A 22,728-nucleotide genomic window follows, 5' to 3' on the forward strand; every position below is an offset into this window, starting at 1 on the left:
GCAAGCAACATTTATATATTATTTTTAATTACATGCTTTTAATATTCATTGCAAAATATATTGTGGAAAGTGGAAACTAGCTCAAATTTTCTCCTACATGATCTTAAGTACGTTTACATATTTGTGAACTTTTTTTTATAATCATGTTCCATACATAAAAATTCTATTATAATCAACAAACTTTTATTTATAGTTTGAAATATTTGACTTTCTATTTCACATCTTTTCTAGAGACCAGATATAAAACTCCATGTCTGTTAATATTACTATCAAATTATTTCTGCAATTGCCAGCAAATAAGCCCTAAACATAGTATTTTCAGTTTTGAAATTTGCCAGAAAGTTTTCTTCCAGAGCTACTGTGACCAGTGAATATGACTTTTTGGGTTACAGTACATAAAGGGGCTTCATTGCCATTAAGATAAACATACCACAGGCATTTGAAAATTTGAAAAGATAATTTGTAGAACATATCGGTATGTTAAAAAATGTCTTTTTTCTGTGACACTGAAAGAATCCTCAACATAAATCAAAGAGTTTATGACACTACTGGAGAAATAGTCCATGTGAATTAAGATTATTTTGTGGTAAGAAGGCTATAATAAAACCTGTCAGTACTGTCACCCAGTCCCCTCTAAGGTCTATGAAAGATCAAAGGTGTATTGAGCATCATGTAAAATCAGCTTTCTAGATTGTGAAGAGGAGCACAATTGTAAGCAATGATATGCTGATTTAAAAAAAATTGTCTTGTAAAATTAATGATAGACTGGATTGTAAAATGTATTGTGAAACTAGGATTTTGAACATGGCTACATGGATAACTGCTATTATGAATATGTGTGATTGCATGTTTATAAACTTATTAAAATTTAAAAGGAATAGAAAATATAGGTATTTCCTTAATTGTGAATACATACAAAAGGATGACCATATAGCCCGTTTTTTCAGAGTAAAATGCTAACCTACTCTGGAAGGAAAGAAATATTTTGTTGCCATCTTGTCAGTTCACAGTAATAGAACTAGTGAAGGGAAAATTATGCCTTACATGGGTATTGAAGATATGAAAGAGCCAGGAGGTAATGTGTGGAGAAGGAATGAAAAAAAAAGGCTCCTTTATTACGTGGATTTTTCATTTCCTGGCTGCATCCTTCAGATAGTTTCTTAACCACATACATCCATTTTAAAGATCAGTTATACTTGTTGGTAGAATGTGCTATCGTCTTTCTTTTTCTTTTTCTTTTTCTTTTTTTTTTTTTTTTTTTTTTTTTGACAGGCAGAGTTAGAGAGAGAGACAGAGATAAAGGTCTTCCTTCTGTTGGTTTGCCCCCTAAATGGCTGCTACAGCCGGCGCAATGCGCCGATCCGAAGCCAGGAGCCAGGTGCTTCCTCCTGGTCTCCCATGCGGGTGCAGGGCCCAAGCACTTGGGCCATCCTCCACTGCCCTCCCAGGCCACAACAGAGAGCTGGACTGGAAGAAGAGCAACTGGGACAGAATCCGGCATCTCAACCGGAACTAGAACCCTGGGTTCAGGCGCCACAGGTGGAGGATTAGCCTAGTGAGCTGTGGCGCCGGCCAGAATGTGATATTTTCAAAATAAAATAAAAGCTCTAGAGTAAATTGTACAGTCCAAACTATCACCTTTAATTTACCGATTATTAGAATATTTTTTCTTCACATCATTAGCATGGAGAAAAAATAGAAATATCAAGACGAAAGGCTTTCATATAAGTAGCATTAGATCACTGTTGAGATTGACCTTTGTGTTGTCATAGCTTGATTATTGAAGAATTCACTGAGTAAGCAAGGGATTTTCCATAAAAATTTATGTTCCAACTACTAGTATTAGTGCTGAGAACCAATGATGTATGAGAGTATTTTTCCTGGTTGAGATCATGGCCTGTTCTCTCTCTTTCTCTCTCTCTCTCCCTCCCTCCCTCCCTCTCTCCCTCTGGATAGATTGCATTAGGTAATAGTTTCTTTTTCCTTTCCTTTCATTCATTCCATATAGACAGATAAAATGTACGTGGTACGGTGGTAGCTACTGTGTATAATAAAGAGAAGAACTACAGAAGCATCAAGAACCTGCTGTCATGGTTGTCCTTCAACTGCCAGCCTAAGTACTTCTGTATATAACGCTTCTCTGATTCTCCTTAAATGGCAATAAATTTTCTTTCTTCAAAAATTCCATGTGGAGAAAATAAACACTTAGAGCATGCATTTATGTTTTTGAGATGTCTACTGTGTTACATGTATGTATGTAACTTTAGAAAATTATTCTGCATATATTTAATCCTTTCCACTTTAAGGAAGAGGAAATAATGCATAATATTAGAAGCATTTTAAGGATTATTATGAATGCTTTTAAATTACTAAAGAAATCCATGCTATTATATATTAACATGTATGTAATCATTTTAAATTATCACATTAAAATTCTGAAGATTCCCCAATTGTATATGAGGAAATTCATGCCAAGAGTGGTTAGCTCATTTATATAAAGTCTTAAAACCAGTAAAGTGAAGTCAAGAATTAAATATGATCAATCAAGTACCAGAGTCTCAACTCTTAACTTTTATGCTGTGCTTTCTGAGTTAGACATTTAAAGGCTTTGAATGAGTAAGCATATCTGAATGTTCAATTCATATTAGCCTACACATAAGTCTGAGTACATGAACACTCATATATCAAACGTATATGCTATGTGTGACCTAATGTGCTTAGGCTGGCAAATCTTATAAAGAACATGACCCTAAGTACATGGCTCACCACTAGTTATTTCATTACTGCAAGACAGAAGAGATTCTTATCTTTCTCTTGAATCTAGACATCTTGCTCAATCCTTTAAATACTCTCAATCCCCTCCATCTTTAAGGTGGATGAAGAATGACTTCATAGGATATTGTTACCAGCAAGACCACTGCTCTAGGGCATAAAAGAAGAGCTTTAATCCCTGGTATTCTCTGGATGTCTTGAGTAAATCATATCTCTTATTGTAGCTGCAGGTGTCCGGAATCAAATTTCATCTGCTATTTCAGCTCCTAGTTGTCTACGGGGCAGAAAACCATTTTGTAAATGTTTATTTTTTATATTCATTGACTTTTCATTTTTCTGCATTATTGATATGTAAAACACTGGTAAATACTTAACATTTAGTTCAAATTGCTACAATGTAATAATTTAGCAGTTCAGTTTATAAGTCATTATCTTGTGCAATTTTAAGTATCTAACAGAAGTTAGATATAGGGATACTTTTCCTTCACTGCTTCATTCTACAGGGATCTCAATTCATCCCCAAAATTTTTAGGATAATTTTTATGACCATTCATTTGGCATTTGGTATGTAAGACTTATTGTACTTATATTTCTATTGTCATAGAGCCCCAGTTTAGGAAACTTTAAGGACTAACCCTGCTTTCTTTGTGTGGCTTTTGTTATCTTTCAATACCAGATTTCTCATATTTCTCTGGGTACACATGTTCATAATGTGTGTGCCTTTTCTCTCAATAAATCTTCCTGCCTTTATCAGTGTGCATTGATTCAATCACATTTTTCTTGTTTCACTCCTGTACACATAAGATTTTTATGGAGATACTTTAATTATAAGAAAACAATATATACATTATTATTTTTTCTTTTCTTTTTTTTGACAGGCAGAGTGGACAGTGAGAGAGAGAGACAGAGAGAAAGGTCTTCCTTTGCCGTTGGTTCACCCTCCAATGGCCGCCGTGCTGATCTGAAGGCAGGAGCCAGGTGCTTCTCCTGGTCTCCCATGCAGGTGCAGGGCCCAAGCACTTGGGCCATCCTCCACTGCCTTCCCTGGCCACAGCAGAGAGCTGGCCTGGAAGAGGGGCAACCGGGAAAGAATCTGGCGCCCCGACCGGGACTAGAACCCAGTGTGCCGGTGCCGCAAGGTGGAAGATTAGCCTATTGAGCCGCGGCGCCAGCCATATTTTTTCATTTCTTATATTGTCAGAGTTTTTGTAGCATATTTAATAGCCATCAAGACCATCTTTTACTTTTTGCTCTTAAACTAAAATTGGACTCCTGGAGTAATAATATTGTAGTCTATTTCTAGTAGTGACTTCTAAAGTGCCCTTTTTTTTCAATCTTTGTATATTATGGTGAAGATGCACTGATGTCACCAAGAGATGGGGTCAGCAAAACACCACCTTTTCAAATTGTTACCTGGGAAGTGCATTTGATCTGGTGCTTGAGATGCCAGGTGAGCTGCCTGCATCCCAGGTTGAAGTGCTTGGGTTCAGTTCCCAGCTCTGCTTCTGATTGTTGCTTCCTGCCAGTATAGAACTTGGGAGACAACAGGTGATGGCTCGAATTGTTCAGTATCCATCACCCACGTGGGAGTCTCAGATTAAGTTCCTGGCTTCTGACTTTGAAACCCACAGCTCTTGTGGACATTTTCAGAATAAAGCCACAGATAAGAACTCTATCTGCCTGTTGCTCTCTTTCCTTGACTCTCGAAGAAATAACATTTTTAGCAACTATTACGTGGGTGCCTTCGTGAACGAAATTGTTCTGAGTGGAGATGCTAAATGTGTTCTAGTAGTTTCCTCAGCTGTTTGGCTACTGTCTTTCTAGGCTTCTGGGAACCACTGGAGCCTTGGTGCTTTCATATGCAGTGGAGACAAAATTTGTTTTATTGATTTTTAAGTATCTGTTTTATGAGAAGATAAGAAATGAACATTGAATTTAACGAAAGTTCTTTCATTTAATTTAAAATATAGAAAAAGCATAAACTTTGCATTTTTAAGCTGTTGGTATTTGATGAGACCAACAATTAATTCTCTGATACAGACTGCAGGATATTGGTAGGAAACTCCTCAACAATGTTTTACTTCCAGACATCATCATCATCATCCAACAAATTATTTTGAGAATAAGTTGTATGAATTGTGTACTGTTCCAATTTTCAGCTCTTGAATCATTCTGAAATATCCACATGCAAGTGAAAATTTCTAGTAGATAAATAGCTCTATTTAAGAATTATGTTTGGTATTGACTTGCACATACAAATAAATATTATAAGCTTTAAAACATGACATTAGGTGTGGTTAACAAGGGAAAATGCTAAAAATTTAAAAATTTGATTACTTTTAATGATTCTCTTGTAGCTTCCAGCTAAGCAGAATGTAGAAGCTTGGCCATGATGCACAGTAAAGAATATTCAAGGCTGGCGCCGCAGCTCACTAGGCTAATCCTCCGCCTTGCGGCACTGGCACACCGAGTTCTAGTCCTGGTCGGGGCGCCAGATTCTGTCCCGGTTGCCCCTCTTCCAGGCCAGCACTCTGCTGTGGCCCGGGAGTGCAGTGGAGGATGGCCCAAGTGCTTGGGCCCTGCACCCCATGGGAGACCAGGAGAAGCACCTGGCTCCTGCCATCTGATCAGCGCAGTGCGCCAGCCTCAGCACGCCGACCGTGGCGGCCATTGGAGGGTGAACCAACGGCAAAAGGAAGACCTTTCTCTCTGTCTCTCTCTCTCTCACTGTCCACTCTGCCTGTCAAAAAAAAAAAAAAAAAAAGAATATTCAAAGTTACTTCCAAATACCCCTTAGCCAGTATGAACCTGAAGTGTGATCAGATAAGCATAGTCAGAAGGTATATAGGACGGTTGTTAATACAATATTGAGGGCTGGCGCTGTGGCTCACTTGGCTAATCCTCCACCTGTGGCACCGGCACCCTGGATTCTAGTCCTGGTTGTTCCTCTTCCAGTCCAGCTCTCTGCTGTGGCCCAGGAGGGCAGTGGAGGATGGCCCAAGTGCTTGGGCCCCTGCACCTGCATGGGAGACTGGGAGGAAGCACCTGGCTCCTGTCTTCAGATTGGTGCAGTGCCAGCCATAGTGGTCATTAGGGGAGTGAACCAACAGAACGAAGACCTTTCTCTCTGTCTCTCACTGTCTATAACTCTGTCAAATAAAAAAAACAGAATATTGAATAAATAAAGATGTGTGAATTGCCAGAGAATTATTGGAAGCTGAGGATCGCTTTTGAATGCTCTGTTGAATGGATAAGAACATGGCTTAGTCCCATCATGTTTCAAAGATATCTGCTGTGTTTCTTGGATTCTTTTAATATGCCAGGTCTGGGTGAAAGGGATGAAAACTGCTAAACTCAGACACATATGTGACACTTTGAACCTCCATTTCTGGATTCCTACTATACATTTAACCTGATCTCACATTTTCACAGTTTTCAATAGGAGTATTTCTTGTTTGTGAGTGGATAGTAAGCAATGTATTTGCCTATACTGGCCCTTGAATGGCAGGAAAGCTAGGTCCTGTACCCACTTGCTACATGTCAACTAGTTAGACTTTCCAAATATTATATAACATCAAAAACCTAAATGCAATGTCAATATTAGGAAATAATATAAATACTAAGTTGCCAATGTCATTATATATAAATTAACGTGGATTATACATAGACTGATGAAACAGTGCTGAGTTGATTAAACCAGTCTAGCTAAACAAAGAAAATATAAAGTGAGTTTTAAGATTTTCAGGTAGGGGTGTGTGTGAGTATGTGTGTATGAACTGATAAAAGAAATTAACTGAATCATTTAAGCTCATGGATTAGAAAATTCTTTAACAAATATGGGATACAAATCAAACTGCTGCAGATGCTTACCAATAAAAGAGGCAGACGTCTGTTCTCAGATGTGTGAAGAATGAAATGCCACTTATTTCATTCCTCAAGATAATATGTTTTGATTTTATACCATGGGGTAAAACTGTCCAGCCTCATGATGTTTGGGATGAGGAATAATGTTTCTAGAGAAATATCCTGGGTAGATATATCTTTAATAGTTTTTGTTCCATAAGTAACAGTACAGAAGTCTACATATTGTAGTGTATTTTATTGTCGTGTTGAATCATGGAAGATTAACATTTATTAAGGATTCAATATTTTGGTTTTAATGAAATCTATTATACCCTCTCTATTAAATATGGAAATGAAAAAAGTTTATCATAAGTAAAAAAATCTGGTTCATTGCTTTAAAAATAATCTAATATACTCCTTAGTGTAAATGTAATTATTTGAGGATTAAAAACATCACATGATTGTTTATCTGAATTAACTTTTGTCTGTTACATTGCATTTAAAAATAATCTGCATTACAACAGGATAGCTTTGAAAAGTAAAAGGGGAATTAAATGACTGAAGATAAAAACAGGTATAATTTAAATGTTACTTCTAAGGAAAATTTGTGTAGAACTGTGGTTTACAATAATTGTTGACATATTCCCTATGTACTGTGTCTGTGATTTTTCATGGTATCAATCATTTAAAGCAATTTAGGTAATAACATTCTGACATGCATTTTTGCTATTTTATTTACACCATTTGCCTACATCATTGTAATGCAGTACCTTTCTGATTTGGTACAGTAAATGCATTCTGTAATATCTATTATGGCGTGGTCAAAGGATAATTTATTGTCAAATAGAAAAATAGGTCAACAATAATGTCACTTGATGATCAAACCCCCCCAAGTTTAATAAAACATCTCACCAGTATACATTCCAGTGCAGTGGTTGATATTTTATTAGGACTACCTGGCTATAGCAGTAGTGTAATTACTGAGCTGTCAGAGTGATAAGTGGGATTAATGGCAGCCTGATGCACTTTAGTCTGCAGAGCGCTTAGAGAATTGCAAGATGGTATTATTATCAGAGTCTGCCCATTCTGGCATATTCATAGCACCAAAGAAAAAAGAATGCTACAATTCAGGTTTGCATTGCCCTGCCTCATTAACATCTGACATTTCCAACAGCTGTTATTTGTGAACTAGCTCAATAATAAAAGGAGAATTATTTGGTAAAGAGGCTTAATAACTACAACTAAAAATCCTTACATTGCCAATGCTGTTAAGTGAATCTGTTTATGTTGAATTTAAGATTTCCCTGGAAGAACAGAAAAATTCACTGCACATTAATTCGGTTCATTGATACCTACTGACATTACTTTATTTTTAATTGCCTTATTATTCAAGCTGGGGTTTAAAGAAAAACAGAAAACTTATGACTTCATTAAGGGTTAGCAGAATCTATATGCTATGCCACATATGTAATCTGGTATAATAGTACATATTTTAAAACTGATGAAATTACTTGCTTTTATAAATGAAAAAAAGAAGTCACATTATTTGCCATATTTTTAACGATTTTCTGTTACTACATAATAGGAATTGCTTTCAAACTGATACTAATGCTCCATATATTTATCCATATGACAGCAGCACATATAAGTATCAACTCCTTTCAACAACAGGACCAATTGGACCATGCATTATGCTTTTTTTCTTTGCATTGTTTTACAGTACATGCTGGGGATCATGCTTTAAAGAAATTTTTTGTGAACTCAGTGTTTTAGGGGAAAAAAAACCTAAGTTTGAGCAGAAAGGAACTCAACTAAATGATAGATGTGAATCACACAATGGCATTTAGAGAAATGATAGGGGAGAGGTTTAATGACTACATTTCAGAGAGGACAATTGATTATGAAAAGCCTTCAGTACTCATTGTGTAAAATTTAATTTAAAAGGAAGGCTAAGTGCACAAACTAGAGAAAAGAGATCAGATTTAAAAACAAGATATTAATTAGGTACTGAGAAATTGGCTCAGACAATGAAGAGGACTCTCTCACAAAAGAATGACAAGGAGAATGGTATTGTTTACTTGAAGGAAATGAGCCAAGGTCTTTACACATGGAAGTAGAAAGAAAATGAGCTCTCTAGTCACCTTTGTCATTGAGCAATGTAGGATTCTTTCTGGGTGACATTCTTAGAGAATTCTGGCTTCTGATACGTGTAACAGTGGCATATTTTCTTAAGTTGTATATCTCCAGCCTATTTCTTTCTACCTCTACTCTTGCTTTATGTCAGACCAGATCCCATTGGTTCACCTATCCAGTCATGTTCTTTTATTTCCAAGCCCTGGCACATACAGTATGTATTTTTGAGTCTTTTTCTTGAGTGACTCTGTGCTCTCAACCCACTGTCATTTACTTCCTTATCATCAAGTCATTGTTCAATCGAAATTTAAGTATTGTTCCTCCCAGTCCCAAAGGCTTTCCCTGAATCATTCCCTGACTCTCCTCACGCTGTAGCCTCCTGTATGATTCCTTAGCATGCTGCTTTCCACCCAGACTCGTGATGACTGCCCTGACCACTGCACTGTTTCTGCATCCTCCTGACTACCAGTTCCATGAGGGCAGCATCTTTTGTCCATCACTTTTATATACTTAGCGCTGAGGGTGAGCCATGTGACAGGGACTTATTAAGTGTTAGTCAATGAATAAATGAACAGAGACACACATGAGTTATTGCACTCAGAATGGACAGTTATCGCCAGTAGTTTAAGGTGTTTGGAAGTAATAATTATAGAATAGTGGTTTTCGTGATATCGTTCCAACCGTATATGTTTATCAGAATTACCTCAGAGGCTCCCCACATGCACTTCCCAGGCAATAACTTGGACTCACCAGGGACTCCTCTGTGCATTCTGACATTTAGCAATCTCTGCAGTTGGTTCTTAAGCACAGTGAAGTTTGAATGTGTCTCTGCTCAGTTCTTCAGGGAACATATTCTGAGATGAGGTTAGTGTGCAGGATGCTTATTTGAAAGCAAAGATTCACAGAAGGGTGAGGCAAGTGGGATTGGGCAGACAGTCATGATGAAGGCTTCAATGGATTTCTGCAGACTGATTCCCCCAAAGAGGGCAAGAGTTTGGACCCCTCATTGATTTGTAATCAGATACAGGCTCCACTAGAGAGGAGCCGTGTCCTGTTCAGCTGAGGCAAGGCAGGTGGATAAGGACTTTGGCCCTGAAGAGGGTACATGGGGACTGTGCTTTGAAACATCTGCAATCGCAAGCAGTTGCAAGGTGAATTGTAGATAAGTTGAAAGACATCAGCAAAATGGAAGGAGGGATGGAGGGAGGCAAAGAGGTAGTGGGGGGAGGTGAAAGCTAAGAATGGGGGAAGAAAAAGGATAGTAAAAGTAGTTAAATAAAAGACTTTACTTTTTCATTTGTGTAATAATTGTGTTCTACAATATTTATAGATTTTGTAAAAGATTGCCTGTTCTAAGTGTTGTCAGTGTAGTGAGGGATCAAAACAAGGCTGATAGAGTAAACGATTAAATGATAGATCTTGAAAAGATGAGGTCCCATTAGAATCTGGTTTAACTCTTGGTGGTGTGGAGGTAATTATTACACAGAACTGTTCTATGTTGTGCATCTCAAGAGATTTGCAAAAGATGGAATGTGGATATCATGCGTGTACTTCATTGCTTAAAAGGCATTTCAGAGAAGAATGGGTATTTAGCCTATCTTTGGAGACATCCACTTCTCGACATGGTTCAACTCCAACTCCCAGCCCTGGACCTTACCCCACCTTCCTGTCAATGCAGACCCTGGCAGACTGCAGGTCATGATTCAAGTAATTGGGTTCCTCCTATCCATGGAGAGAACTGGATTGAGTTACAGCTCCAGGCTTCAGCCCTGGCTATGGCAGGCATTTGGGGAGTAAAGCTCTCTCTCTTTTTGTGTGTCTGTTGGTCTTTCAAATAAGACAAAAAAATTTGAACCTAAATATTTATTTATACTTACTAGACACCAACTGTGGATGGATATTTAAAAAATACATAGATTATTTCAGTTACTTTATGTTATTTAAATGCAGTTGTTTTATTTCCTAGATGCCTGAAATGTGCAGATGCCCCCTGTCAGAAGAGCTGTCCAACTAATCTAGACATTAAATCATTCATCACAAGTATTGCAAACAAGGTAAATTCAGATTTAACTCTGCGAATGAAAATTTATAATGGCATTTGATCTTGATCTCTATTTATTATTACCTGTGGTTTAAATATAAAGCTTATCTTATAAATATGATTTCTGTTGACATTTGGAAATAGAGCACATTTTATTAATTAAGCTGTACCAATTTGTGATTTGCTTATTGTGAAAATGAGCGTGTTTTATTTCAAAATAGGTTTACTTTGAAACCCATGGTTGTTATATACAAAATATTGAATACATTGAATATTTTAGCTTAAGCTTGCTAAGTGTTTATAGACAGGAACTGTCACTGATTATCAAAGCACACTTAAAATTTGTGAAACATCTTTGTTTAAAATACGCATTAGTATTAAGTCTAGCACACTGAGATTCATCAAGGGAATGGAGTTTTCCCTTTAATTAATGTTTAAGATTTGAAGTAATTCATAGACCCTATTAGAATTTTAACAAAAATAACCAAAAAATAGAAAGGAAGCTGTTAAAGGTATCAGTAGAACAAAAGAAAACTTGATCTTTAGGTTTTTTAGTCAATGTATGGCTAAGCCCAGTTTTCACTTACTAAGTGAATATTTGATTGAATGATTAATAGTATGTACTGTTTTTGTGAAAGGAACATTAGCAACTCTTGACCACGTGTCTTATATTTTAACAAATGAGCAAAAGCTGAAGAAACTCTCCCACAGGTTTTTAGGGAATCTTTCTTTTACAAAGTTTGACTTTAGTGGCCTGCAATGTTGTAAAGATCCAGTAAGTCCTCATTTGGTAACATGTAGAGATTCTTTCTTTTTACAAAGCTTGACATCAGTGTTCTAAAATATTGTAAAGATCCAGTAAGTACTCCTTCAATAACCAGGTTTCTTATAGATTAAAAATTGTTATTTTAGAATATGTCAATTATTTAAAACAAATATTTGGCTGGCGCCGCGGCTCACGTGGCTAATCCTCCGCCTTGCGGCACTGGCACACCGGGTTCTAGTCCCGGTCGGGGCACCGAATTCTGTCCCGGTTGCCCCTCTTCCAGGCCAGCTCTCTGCTATGGCCCGGGAGTTCAGTGGAGGATGGCCCAAGTACTTGGGCCCTGTAACCCATGGGAGACCAGGATAACTACCTGGCTCCTGCATCGGATCAGCGCGGTGTGCCAGCCGTGGCGGCCATTGGAGGGTGAACCAACTGCAAAAGGAAGACCTTTCTCTCTGTCTCTCTCACTGTCCACTCTGCCTGTCAAAAAACAAAAAAAAAAGAAAAAAAGAAATATTTTAGGAAAAAATAATACATTTGTATTACTTTAGGATTCTAAAAGAAATCAAAGCTATACTTAGGTATAGGTATGGAGTCATGAACAGTATGATCACATTTATAAGGATTTGAAATATGGATTGAATTTTTTAGGTTGATCACTTAATTGTGAAACCAAGGAAAATTACCTAGTTACTTTCACTTATGAAGCAAAGATATCATGTGTCCTATAAAGTTGTGTTTTAAACTGAATAATATGAGTGCTTGTATATGAAAATGTCCAACATCATGATCACTTGACAGATATTTTCTTGAAATAGGATTCGTTATCTATTCATTCAATATGGTAAATCCTCTAGAAGTGATTGGTATTTTTGTTGCTGTATTTATTAATAACATAGTAAAATATATACAGTGTTGGGCACTGGGAAAGACATGGTCCTTGCTATAACTTTGCATTTAAAAAGTTCATAATCTGGGTCTGGCATTGTGGCATACTGGATTAAGTTGCAATGCCCACATCCAATATGGATGCCCGTTTGTGTTCTAGATGCTCCATCTTCTGCTAATGTGTCAGGGAAAGCAGTGGAAGAGGGAATAAGTGTTTGGGCCCTTGAACCCATGTGGATGATTCGGATAAAGCTCTTGGCTCTTGGCTTTAGCCTGCCCAGTCCTGGCTGCTGCAGCCATTTAGAGGGTGAACCAGCAGATAACAGATCATTCTTTTCTTTGTTTCTCTCTGTGTAACTCTGCCTTTCAAATAAATAAATAAATACATCTTTTATTAAAAAGTTCACAATCAAGAGAACAGAGAATTTAAAAAAAAAAAAACTTAGCTAATAACTGTTATTTGGTGTGGTCAGTACCACAATCCATGTGGTGCTAGAGGATGAGAAAGCAGCAATGTGAGCTTGTACATGGCAGGTTTGAGGAAGTGTAATAAATTAGGGTGACTGGACTAGAGTCAAGATTAGATTGCGATTAAATTGTGAAAATATGGAAACCATGCTCATCCCTTGGGACTTAATCCTATAGGCAGGAGGAAGTCATTGATGTTTATGTATGTTTTGTAATTCAGAAGATCAATTCTGGAAGGGCTGTCATTTATTGACTTCATGGTATCCCAAACATTCATCATCACAGGAACTTTGTTTTAGTGTGAAAACTTATATGAATTATATGTGAAATGTGTCTTCTTTCATAATGATCTCAACAAGGAGTGAAGCAAAATGTCCAATCTTTGAGATATAAAATGTTTTTGGTTAAAGCACATGTATCTAAATTAGCAGTCCAGAAATCAAGCATTGTGATATGGGAATTATTATGAGCGATCTTAAAAGATGCATGCTGGGCAGATGGTCCCAAGATAGTCTAAAGCTCAATTTTAATTTAAATTTTAGATTTTAATTAGGACACAAATCCATTTATTCAAGACCTGCATGCACTATGGAAATAAAATTCAAAAAGCTATTATTGCTATTATTCAAAAAGTTCATAAAAGGCCTAGGGAAACCAGCATCCTCTCTATTTTAGGAAAACTTTCAACTTAATCAGTTTGTCCATATTCTTTCCTACCTAATGAAACATTGTGCATACATATTTTGAAGATATGTACTTGGAAACATAATCTGTGTTAGACATTTTAGAAAATATAAAAGTAATCTTTTGTTGAAGAATTGCTGTAGCAATCATGAAAGGTCAAAGATTCTTGTTCTTTGAAGGCTGCAGCTTTGTAGGTATTTACAGGCTGTGTTTATGTAGGCCATCCCATGTTGCCCTGCCAGTGGCCGTCCACACAGGAGGCGACTTCTTTCCAGGTTGAGAGGGTAATTGAATCGCCAGACTCAATGAGCCTTGTGGCTCTTTAAGAAAAGGATGTCACCTTGTGTTGTATTGTGTTAGGCTTCTGTGATTCAGCAGCGTTAGGCTGATACTTCCATTCTTTATTTTTTTACAAACTGGATTACAGCTCTGGTTTCGAAAAGTACACTCAATTCTATTGTACTTCCTCAGTCAGTTTTTCCGTGTTTCGCTTGTGCAGGCTGTTGTTTGCAATTGTATCTCTCAATTGGAAGTACATGTTGCAGATTCTTCAAACTGTGAATACTGAGTTGTATTTCTTGATGGCTTTCCTTTAAAAAAAAAATACATGAGGTCAGTCTGTAAGTAGTGAAGAAAATGGCTGTTCCTGAAACTGTTCCTTGATTTCGTGATCCTTTAAAGAGTAGGGATAAATTTTCTTTCAAAACAATTTCTTTAAGTTGTAAAGCATTGATTTTTTTCCCACCAATTTGCAATTTTTGTAGTATCTATGTACTTAGTTTTGTGTGACTTTTTTATACAGATAAATAAATTTATAATTGCACATTAGAGAAAGGCTCTTGTTTTATGAGACTCTTATTGAAAATAACTAAAATGAATAACAAAATTGTACCAACAAAACTTATTGGCCAAGATCATTAATAATATTAATATATTTATTTGAGAGCTATTGAGAAGGGAGGTAGGGAGGGAGAGAGAGGAAGAGACAGGGGGAGAGAGGAAGAGAGGGAGAGGGAGAGGGAGAGGGAGAGGGAGAGGGAGAGGGAGGAGAGAAAATGCACTCCCATTTACTAGTTCACTCCCTAAGTACCTACAATGGCTGACACTATGCAAGGACTAAGCCCAGAGCCAGAAACTCATTCAAGGTCACCCACATGGGTAGCAGGAGCTCAGTTATTTGAACCTCTACTGTTGCCTCTCAGTATCTTCATTGCTGGGAAGCTGGGAATCAGGCCCAGGCACTTTGATGCCTACTTGGGCATCTTAACTGCTTGGCTAAATACCTGATAACATTTATAATATTGAGAATATCTTTATATGTATGTGTATGTATACCATATCACTTGAGTGTTAGAAAATAGAAAGCAGAAGTGTAATCAATTGTTTTGGTATATTTTCCTTTTGAATTTGCTTTCCAGTTTCAGTGTCTAAATGTTTAATTCTAGTACCAAAGTATTCATTTCAAGAACAATTTTTGAAAGTGTAACTCTAGTTATATCAATTCGTTGCCTTAAAAACATTAATTGTTCTTCCTAGAACCTAATATCAACATGTATAAGGTTGCTCAGGTTCTGTTTCTCTAGTGAAGTAAATAGATGAAAATATGTTAGGAAGTCCACAGTTTATCACACAGTCATTTTTAAAACATAAATATTTTAGATATATAAAGCAAAAAGATGTGATAACATTTACTTTTTGCATACAGGATCTTTCCTTTACCTGCGCTGATTAGAACCATGTAATTTGCGAGCACCTCTATCCATTTTGCGAGCATTGATAAAAACATACTTATCTGCACCCAAGGTGATATTCAAGAGAAAAAACTTTTTTTTTTTTTAAAGTCCTCTTATCTCTGTTCTGCCCCTAAAGGGTACATGAGCCCTTATCCTGCATTAGACTATGCCATGTTGTTTAAATCAGTAGTTCTGAACACTTGTACTAATTTCCTGTACAGACAATCTGTCAATATTTGAGTTTATATTGTGGATTTTTATCAGTCAGCCTGTTAATATGAATGGCTGTTTGGGCAAATAGTAAGGTATTTTAACTCTAATTACCTCTTTTCTTTCTTTTAAGGTAATATTTTATTTGTAATAATTATCTTCCCTTTACAATTCAAAGGGAATTTTACTAATGCTTTATTTAGTTAATATTCTGTTAGCTTTACTCACATATTTACTCATTTTTTTCATTTTACTGTTTTCTTTGAATTTCAATCTGCAGGTTGTATGCCTCTACTTAGAACAAATACTTTACATTTAAGTAGAAATTGAATGTTAGTGCCAAACGCATCTAATTTTTGGTTCTGAAACTGTTGTGTTTTTTTTATTTTTTCAAAATATTTTCACTGTCTATGGAATTCACAGAAGTCAGTTTTTTTTTCACATCATGGAAGGTATCATTTCAATGAATGTTATATTCCACTGATGTTGAAAAGTGACTGGAAGTCTAATTATTGCATGTGTGAGGATAACATAGTTTTGAGAGGTGACTAAACAATTTTTTTTACAATGTTTATCTAAGTCTGTGTTTCTGGCTTATTTATACTAGTTTGGTTTGGAATTTTTGAATCTGTGGATTGATGTCTTTCATTAGTTTGGAGAAATTTTCATTGTCAGTCTCTTTTCTCTTGTGGAATTCTTATTAAATATATGTTAAACTTTATTGCTTTGTCCCTATAACTCTTATTTTTCGAACTGCTTTAACTGTTCCTTTGAGAGAATTACATTCTAGATAATTTCCTTTTGAAATTTATTAATAACTTCATTTTCAAATAGCTTAACATACAATTATCTTTCATGCCTGTAAATTTTCCCCCTAATCTGCTGGCTTTTTAGTCATTGCTTCAAGCTTATCATTTATTAAATAAGAGTACTTATTTTCATGCCTTAGAATTTCACTGTCCAAAATTTTTGTAAGTATAATTATGCCATCTGTGCTGTCCATTGGCTCCTCTCATATCACTTTGTATATTTAACAAGTTTTTTTTTCCTTTTTTTTCAATTCTGCTCATTTTCTTTGAAGCTTTATCCATGGGAATTCTATGAGTGATTTTACGTTTGCTTCTGTTACACATTGGTGTTACCTTGAAGGGAATCCCTTCCTTTCTGTTTCTTTGGGTCATCTAGGTTCTAGGTAATAAAGCCACAAACTCAGTGAAGGAGTGGATTATCATGAGTTTGCTAAGAACGTTCCTCCCCCGCCCTCAACGGCACCCTCACACTTTGCTAGCTCCAACTAAAGGATAGGGATTTTCGTGATTCCAGGAGAGAGGGAGCTCGGATTAATTTTAATCTGTTTCTGGTGATGCAGGTTTATGTAATACTAACTTTATGGTAGAGTTTTATATTAGATATAAACATTGCATGGAATTCAAATTTTTCCTGTAACTTATATTCTCAGAAATCCTGCAAATGGAAGTAGATGTTCGCTAGGTTTGGCAAAGCCTTTTAAGATGATTCTTTTAATTCCTAATTACTGCCTGTCATTTGCAGTTGTTGGACATGCTTACTTATGGTCATATTCAACAAGAATAATTATTGACCACTAATTTAACCTGATAATAAAACACTAATTTTTAATGATTAATGCAAATATATGCACACATTTATCAGTTTAGGTAACTACTAATGCAATTTTCCAAAATCTACTCTTTAATTTTGATGTATAAATTTCTAATGCTCAATCTGGATACTGGTAGGATACTAACTTTACTTGTGTTGAGACAAAGAAGGGGATATTATTTTTAAGATGTTGCATCATAAAGCATTGTGCTAAGGAAGATATACCATCTGTTAAATCATTCATACTTATGTAAAATCGACCTTATTTCTGTTTTGCAATATATGTTTTTGGGTTTTTAAAAGGTTATATTTTTACTTTTAATCCCGGTCAATACAATGTGTAGTGATCTATGCTTTTCTTCATGTTGACTTCCACAGAAGAATGTTTAGATTTCAAGGTCTCTGTAATTCAAAGCAAATGTTAGTCAATTTGATGTTACAAAGTGCAAGCAATAAAATATTTAAAAGCAGTACCAATATATGTGAGAAAGTATTTTCACTGTATATCATACACCAGTTTTATTAGATAAATAACACTATATTGTTTGTGGTTGTCTGTTTATGTAGTTAAGTGCATTTGCAAATATCTTTAACAAATTGTTAAAATTATTTAAATTATTAATTTTATTTTGAATTTAAATAATTGATTTTAATTTAAATAATTGGCTTAAAATATTTAACCATTGATTATGATTATACGATATGTATATATATGTAAATTAAACTAGTATTGTAATCTTTTCTTTTTTTTTATTTAATGAGCATAAATTTCCAAAGTACAGCTTATGGATTACAATAGCTTCCTCCCCCCGTAACTTCCCTCCCACCCACAACGCTCCCCTCTCCCACTCCCTCTCCCCTTCCCCTTCACATCAAGATTAATTTTCAATTATCTTTATATACAGAAGATCAATTTAGCATATATTAAGTAAAGATTTCCACATTTTGCTCCCACACAGAAACACAAAGTGTAAAATACTATTTGAGTACTAGTCATAGCATTTATTAAACACCTAAGAGTAATTGTGTATTAATTACAGAGTTCAACCAATAGTTTTAAGTAGAATATAAAATGCAACTTTTGTATTGTTGTGGCTTCCCCCTCCAACCTCCCTCCCTCCCGTGGCCCTCCCCTCTCCCACTCCGTCTCCCATCCTGCCCTTCATCACGTTTCATTTTCAATTACCTTCATATACTGAGGATCAACTTAGTATATACTAAGCAGGGATTTCAACAGGCTGCACTCACACAACCGAACCAGGTATAGGGTATTGTTCGACTAGTAGTGTTGTTTTTGAGTTTCATAGTTAAACACATTAAGGACAGAGATCCTACGTGGGGAGCATGAACCCAGTGATTCCCGTTGTTGATTTAACAATTGGTACTCTTATTTATGATGTCAGCAATCACCCGAGACTCTTGCTATGAGCTGTCTAGGCTATGGAAGCCCCTTGAGTTCACCAACTCTGAATTTGTTTAGTCAAGGCCGCATCACAGTGGAGGTTCCTTCCTCCCTTCAGAGAAAGGCGCCTCTCTCTTTGATGGCCTGATCCTTCTGCTGGGGTCTTGTTCACCAGGATCTTTCATTTAGATTGTTTTTTGCCATCGTGTCATGGCTTTCCATGCCTGTGAGACTCTAATGGACCTTTTAGTCAGATCCGAATGTCCCAAGGGTTGATTCTGAGGCAGGAGTGCTGTTTTGGGCATTTGCCATTCTATGAGTCTGCTGTGTGACCTGCTTCCCCCGCAGGATCATTCTCTCCCTTTTGATTCTATCTTTCATTATTTGCTTACACTGGTCTTACTTGTGTAATCTCTTCGACATTTACCCTTTTTGATCAGATGTGTATTTATACTTATCACTTTATCAAGTGTGCTGGCGTTGGTACCTGCCACCTTGGTAAGGTTGAGTTGAAATCCCCTGGCACATTTCTAGTTCCACCATTGGAGGTAGGTCTGAGTGAGTATGTGCTATCCTATATATCTCCTGTATATCTTTTCAATACTCTCAATACAAAGACAAATCTATATAAAGAAACGGGATGCTTTCTTTCTTTTTTTTTTTTTTTTTTTTTGACAGGCAGAGTGGACAGTGCGAGAGACAGAGAAAAAGGTCTTCCTTTTTCCATTAGCTCACCCTCCAATGGCTGCTGAGGCCAGTGCATCACGCTGATCCAAAGGCAGGAGCCAGGTGCTTCTCCTGGTCTCCCATGCAGGTGCAGGGCCCAAGCACTTGGGCCATCCTCCACTGCACTCCTGGGCCATAGCAGAGAGCTGGCCTGGAAGAGGGGCAACCGGGATAGAATCCAGTGTGCCGGCGCCACAAGGTGGAGGATTAGCCTATTGAGCCATGGCACCGGCCTAGGATGCTTTCTAACACTAGTAAGTAAAAATCAATGTAAAAAAATATAAACCAAAAGGGATTTTTAATTTAACCAGCCATCTCATTCTATAGAAAATAATGTGAAACTGTGAACAGCTAAGTGACTTATTCCAGACCATGCAGTTGCTTAATAGTGTAACTCAATTTTCTAGAATTCTTGTCTAATGTACTTTTGTCTTTCTCCCATCATTCTGTGTGTATGAGTAAAGTATATATCAGTATTAAAATAGTAAGGATTAAATAAATAACATATTTGATATCATGATAGTATAAGATAAATGGTATTAACATACTGAATGTTGGATAAAAGTATAATCTAGTAGATATTAAAAATTTTGGGCCAGCGCCACAGCTCACTAGGCTAATCCTCTGCCTGCGGCGCCGGCACCCCGGGTTCTAGTCCCTGTTGAGGCGCCAGATTCTCTCCTGGTTGCTCCTCTTCCAGTCAAGCTCTCTGCTGTGGCCCGAGAGTGCAGTGGAGGATGGCCCAGGTCCTTGGGCCCTGCACCCGCATGGGAGACCAGGAGGAAGCACCTGGCTCTTAGCTTTGGATTGGCGCAGTGTGCTGGCCTCAACGCGCCGGCCTTACCGGCCACTTGGGGGGTGGACCAACGGAAAAAGGAAGACCTTTCTCTCTGTCTCTCTCTCTCACTAACTCTACCTGTCAAAAAAATTGTTTTTTTTAAAGATATAATTTTGTTAAGATTTGTCTATTTTATTTGAAAGGCTGAATTAGAGAGAGGGAGACATAGAGATTTCCGTCCGACGATGTACTCACCAAAAGCTGCAATGGCAGGGCTGGGCCAGGCCAAAACGAGGAGCCTGGAACTCCATCTGTGCCTCCAACATAGGTGTTAAGGGACCAAGTTCTTAAGCCAACTTCCACTCCTTTCCCAGGTGTGTTAGCAGGAAGCCAGATTTGAAATGTAGCAGCCTGGACTTAAACCAGCACCTACATGGGATGCCAGCATTGCAGGCAGCGTCTAAACCTACTATGCTACCAAACCGGTCCCAGTTTAATTTCTTGAAAATTAATTTGATATATTGAAGAAATTAAATTATTATAGCTGATACTAATTACGTTTTTTAAAAGTAATAATGAGTTGGGGCTGGTGCTGTGGTGCAGCAGGTTAAAGCCTCAGCCTGCAGCACCAGCATCCCATATGGGCACCAGTTTTAGAGTCCTGGCTGCTCTAATTCTGGTCTAGCTCTCTACTATGGCCTAGGAAAGCAGCGGAACATGGCCAAGTCCTTGGGCCCCTGTACCCGCAAGGTAGACCTGGAAGAAGCTCCTGGCTCCTGGCTTTGGATCAGCTCAGCTCTGCCCCTTGTGGTCATTTGGAGAGTGAACGAGCGGAATGGAAGACCTCCGTCTCTCTGGCTTTACCTCTCTCTGTAACTGTGTCTTTCAAATAAATAAAATAAATCTTTAAAAGTAGTATTGAGTTTAAATTAATGTAGTTAGAATGGAGACTTACATGAGAAATCTATTTGTATGCACTGCATAATGTAATAACACACTGGTAAATAATACAGTACTCTGTCAGTCAAGACATTTCTTATATTCTTGCCAGTAAAGAATAAATATCACAAAGTAGTCTTTTATTGCATAAAAGACTATATTGGTATGAAATTACAATATCGCACCAGTAGTATAAATAATGGTGTATATAGTTTATGATTAAACAGCCATTGTTTGTGTATGTACTTAGAATGGAGACTCTTGAAAAACCTATTTGCACCCAATGAACACCATTGTATGTATGAGGATACTTCAGAATGTTCTCAGAAAAATGCAATTTAGAGATGAGTTTATTTGGTGCAAAATATTTTTGAAATCCATGCATGATTGCCTTCTTTTTCATTCAAAATGATTTATTTATGTGAAAGACACTGTTATGGGGTAGATGGAGGGGGGAGGAAGAGAAAAGAGAAGAGAAGAAGGGAAGGGGAAGAAAGAGAAAGAGCTATCTTCCATCTGCTGATTCACTCCCTAAATGGTTGCAATGGGTGGGGCTGGGCCAGCCTGAAGCCAGGAGCCAGGAGCTTCTTCCAAGTGTCCAACATGTGTATAGGGACCCAAGCACTTGAGCTATCCTTCACTGCTTTCCCAGGTCCCTTAGCAGGGAGCTGGACCAGAAGTGGAGCAGCTGGATCTCGAATTGGCGCCCATGTATCTTGTTGGCATCCCAGGTGGTGACTTAACCCAGTACACCACAACACTGGCCCTATGGTTGCCTTCTAATATGCATTTTTCATGAAATTTTTAAAGACCCCTGATGTGTCTGTGTGTGTATATACCAGTAAATATACGTGATATACATATGCATGTACAATGTGTATGTGTGTATATATTTATATATATATATAGACACGCATTTGTGTGTGTGAGTGTGTATATATGTAATGTTCAGTAACAGTCACTGAGTTTGTTGCTTTAAATTTTGTTCGGGATTACATTATTTGAGGTGAGATTAATCTATTTTTCACTTTCTATATATAATTTTGCTATTCTAAATATTTGCTATTGAAGGTGTACAAATTTGATTTGAAATCTTATGCTATTTTATTAGCAAAGTTTTCAGAAACAAACCAAAAAGACACCAACAATGACAAAAAAATCTCTATAATATTTCTCTGAGTTTTCAAATGTTTGTACCAAGTCTATTTTAAATTAAATCCGAGATGGGGCCGGCGCTGCGGCTCACTAGGCTAATCCTCCGCCTAGCGGCGTGGGCACACCGGGTTCTAGTCCCGGTCGGGGTGCCGGATTCTGTCCCGGTTGCCCCTCTTCCAGGCCAGCTCTCTGCTGTGGCCCGGGAGTGCAGTGGAGGATGGCCCAAGTGCTTGGGCCCTGCACCCCATGGGAGACCAGGATAAGCACCTGGCTCCTGCCATTGGATCAGTGCGGTGCGCCGGCCGCAGCGCACTGGCCGCGGCGGCCATTGGAGAGTGAACCAACGGCAAAGGAAGACCTTTCTCTCTGTCTCTCTCTCTTCACTGTCCACTCTGCCTGTCAAAAAAATAAATAATAAATAAATAAATAAATAAATAAATCCGAGATGGAATAATTATTGATTATTTGCTGAGTTGTCTGTACCATGTATGATGCAGTTTTGTTCTTTATATAAAATTGTTTGGAAAAGCAAAGCATAGGAGTGCAACAGTATATCCAGATACTCAACTT

The 22,728-nt window shown here is 37.3% G+C and overlaps 1 protein-coding gene across 4 annotated transcripts in view; it reads left to right on the plus strand.

Moving 5' to 3' along the window:
* DPYD (dihydropyrimidine dehydrogenase) overlaps positions 1-22,728 on the plus strand; it is a 962,066-nt gene that overhangs the window by 216,468 nt on the left and 722,870 nt on the right. For 3 of the 4 annotated variants that reach the window (XM_008264835.4, XM_089337036.1, XM_089337037.1), the window contains exon 4: positions 10,715-10,802. In XM_008264835.4, coding sequence (XP_008263057.2) covers positions 10,715-10,802 — 88 coding nt within the window. Of the gene's footprint in view, positions 1-10,698; positions 10,803-22,728 lie in introns of all 4 variants that reach the window. The other variant, XM_089337035.1, reaches the window with a different exon arrangement.

This window comes from Oryctolagus cuniculus, chromosome 7 (genome assembly GCF_051225735.1).
Source record: "Oryctolagus cuniculus isolate XC-2025 breed Fujian yellow rabbit chromosome 7, ASM5122573v1, whole genome shotgun sequence".
Classification (NCBI taxonomy): Eukaryota; Metazoa; Chordata; class Mammalia; order Lagomorpha; family Leporidae; genus Oryctolagus; species Oryctolagus cuniculus.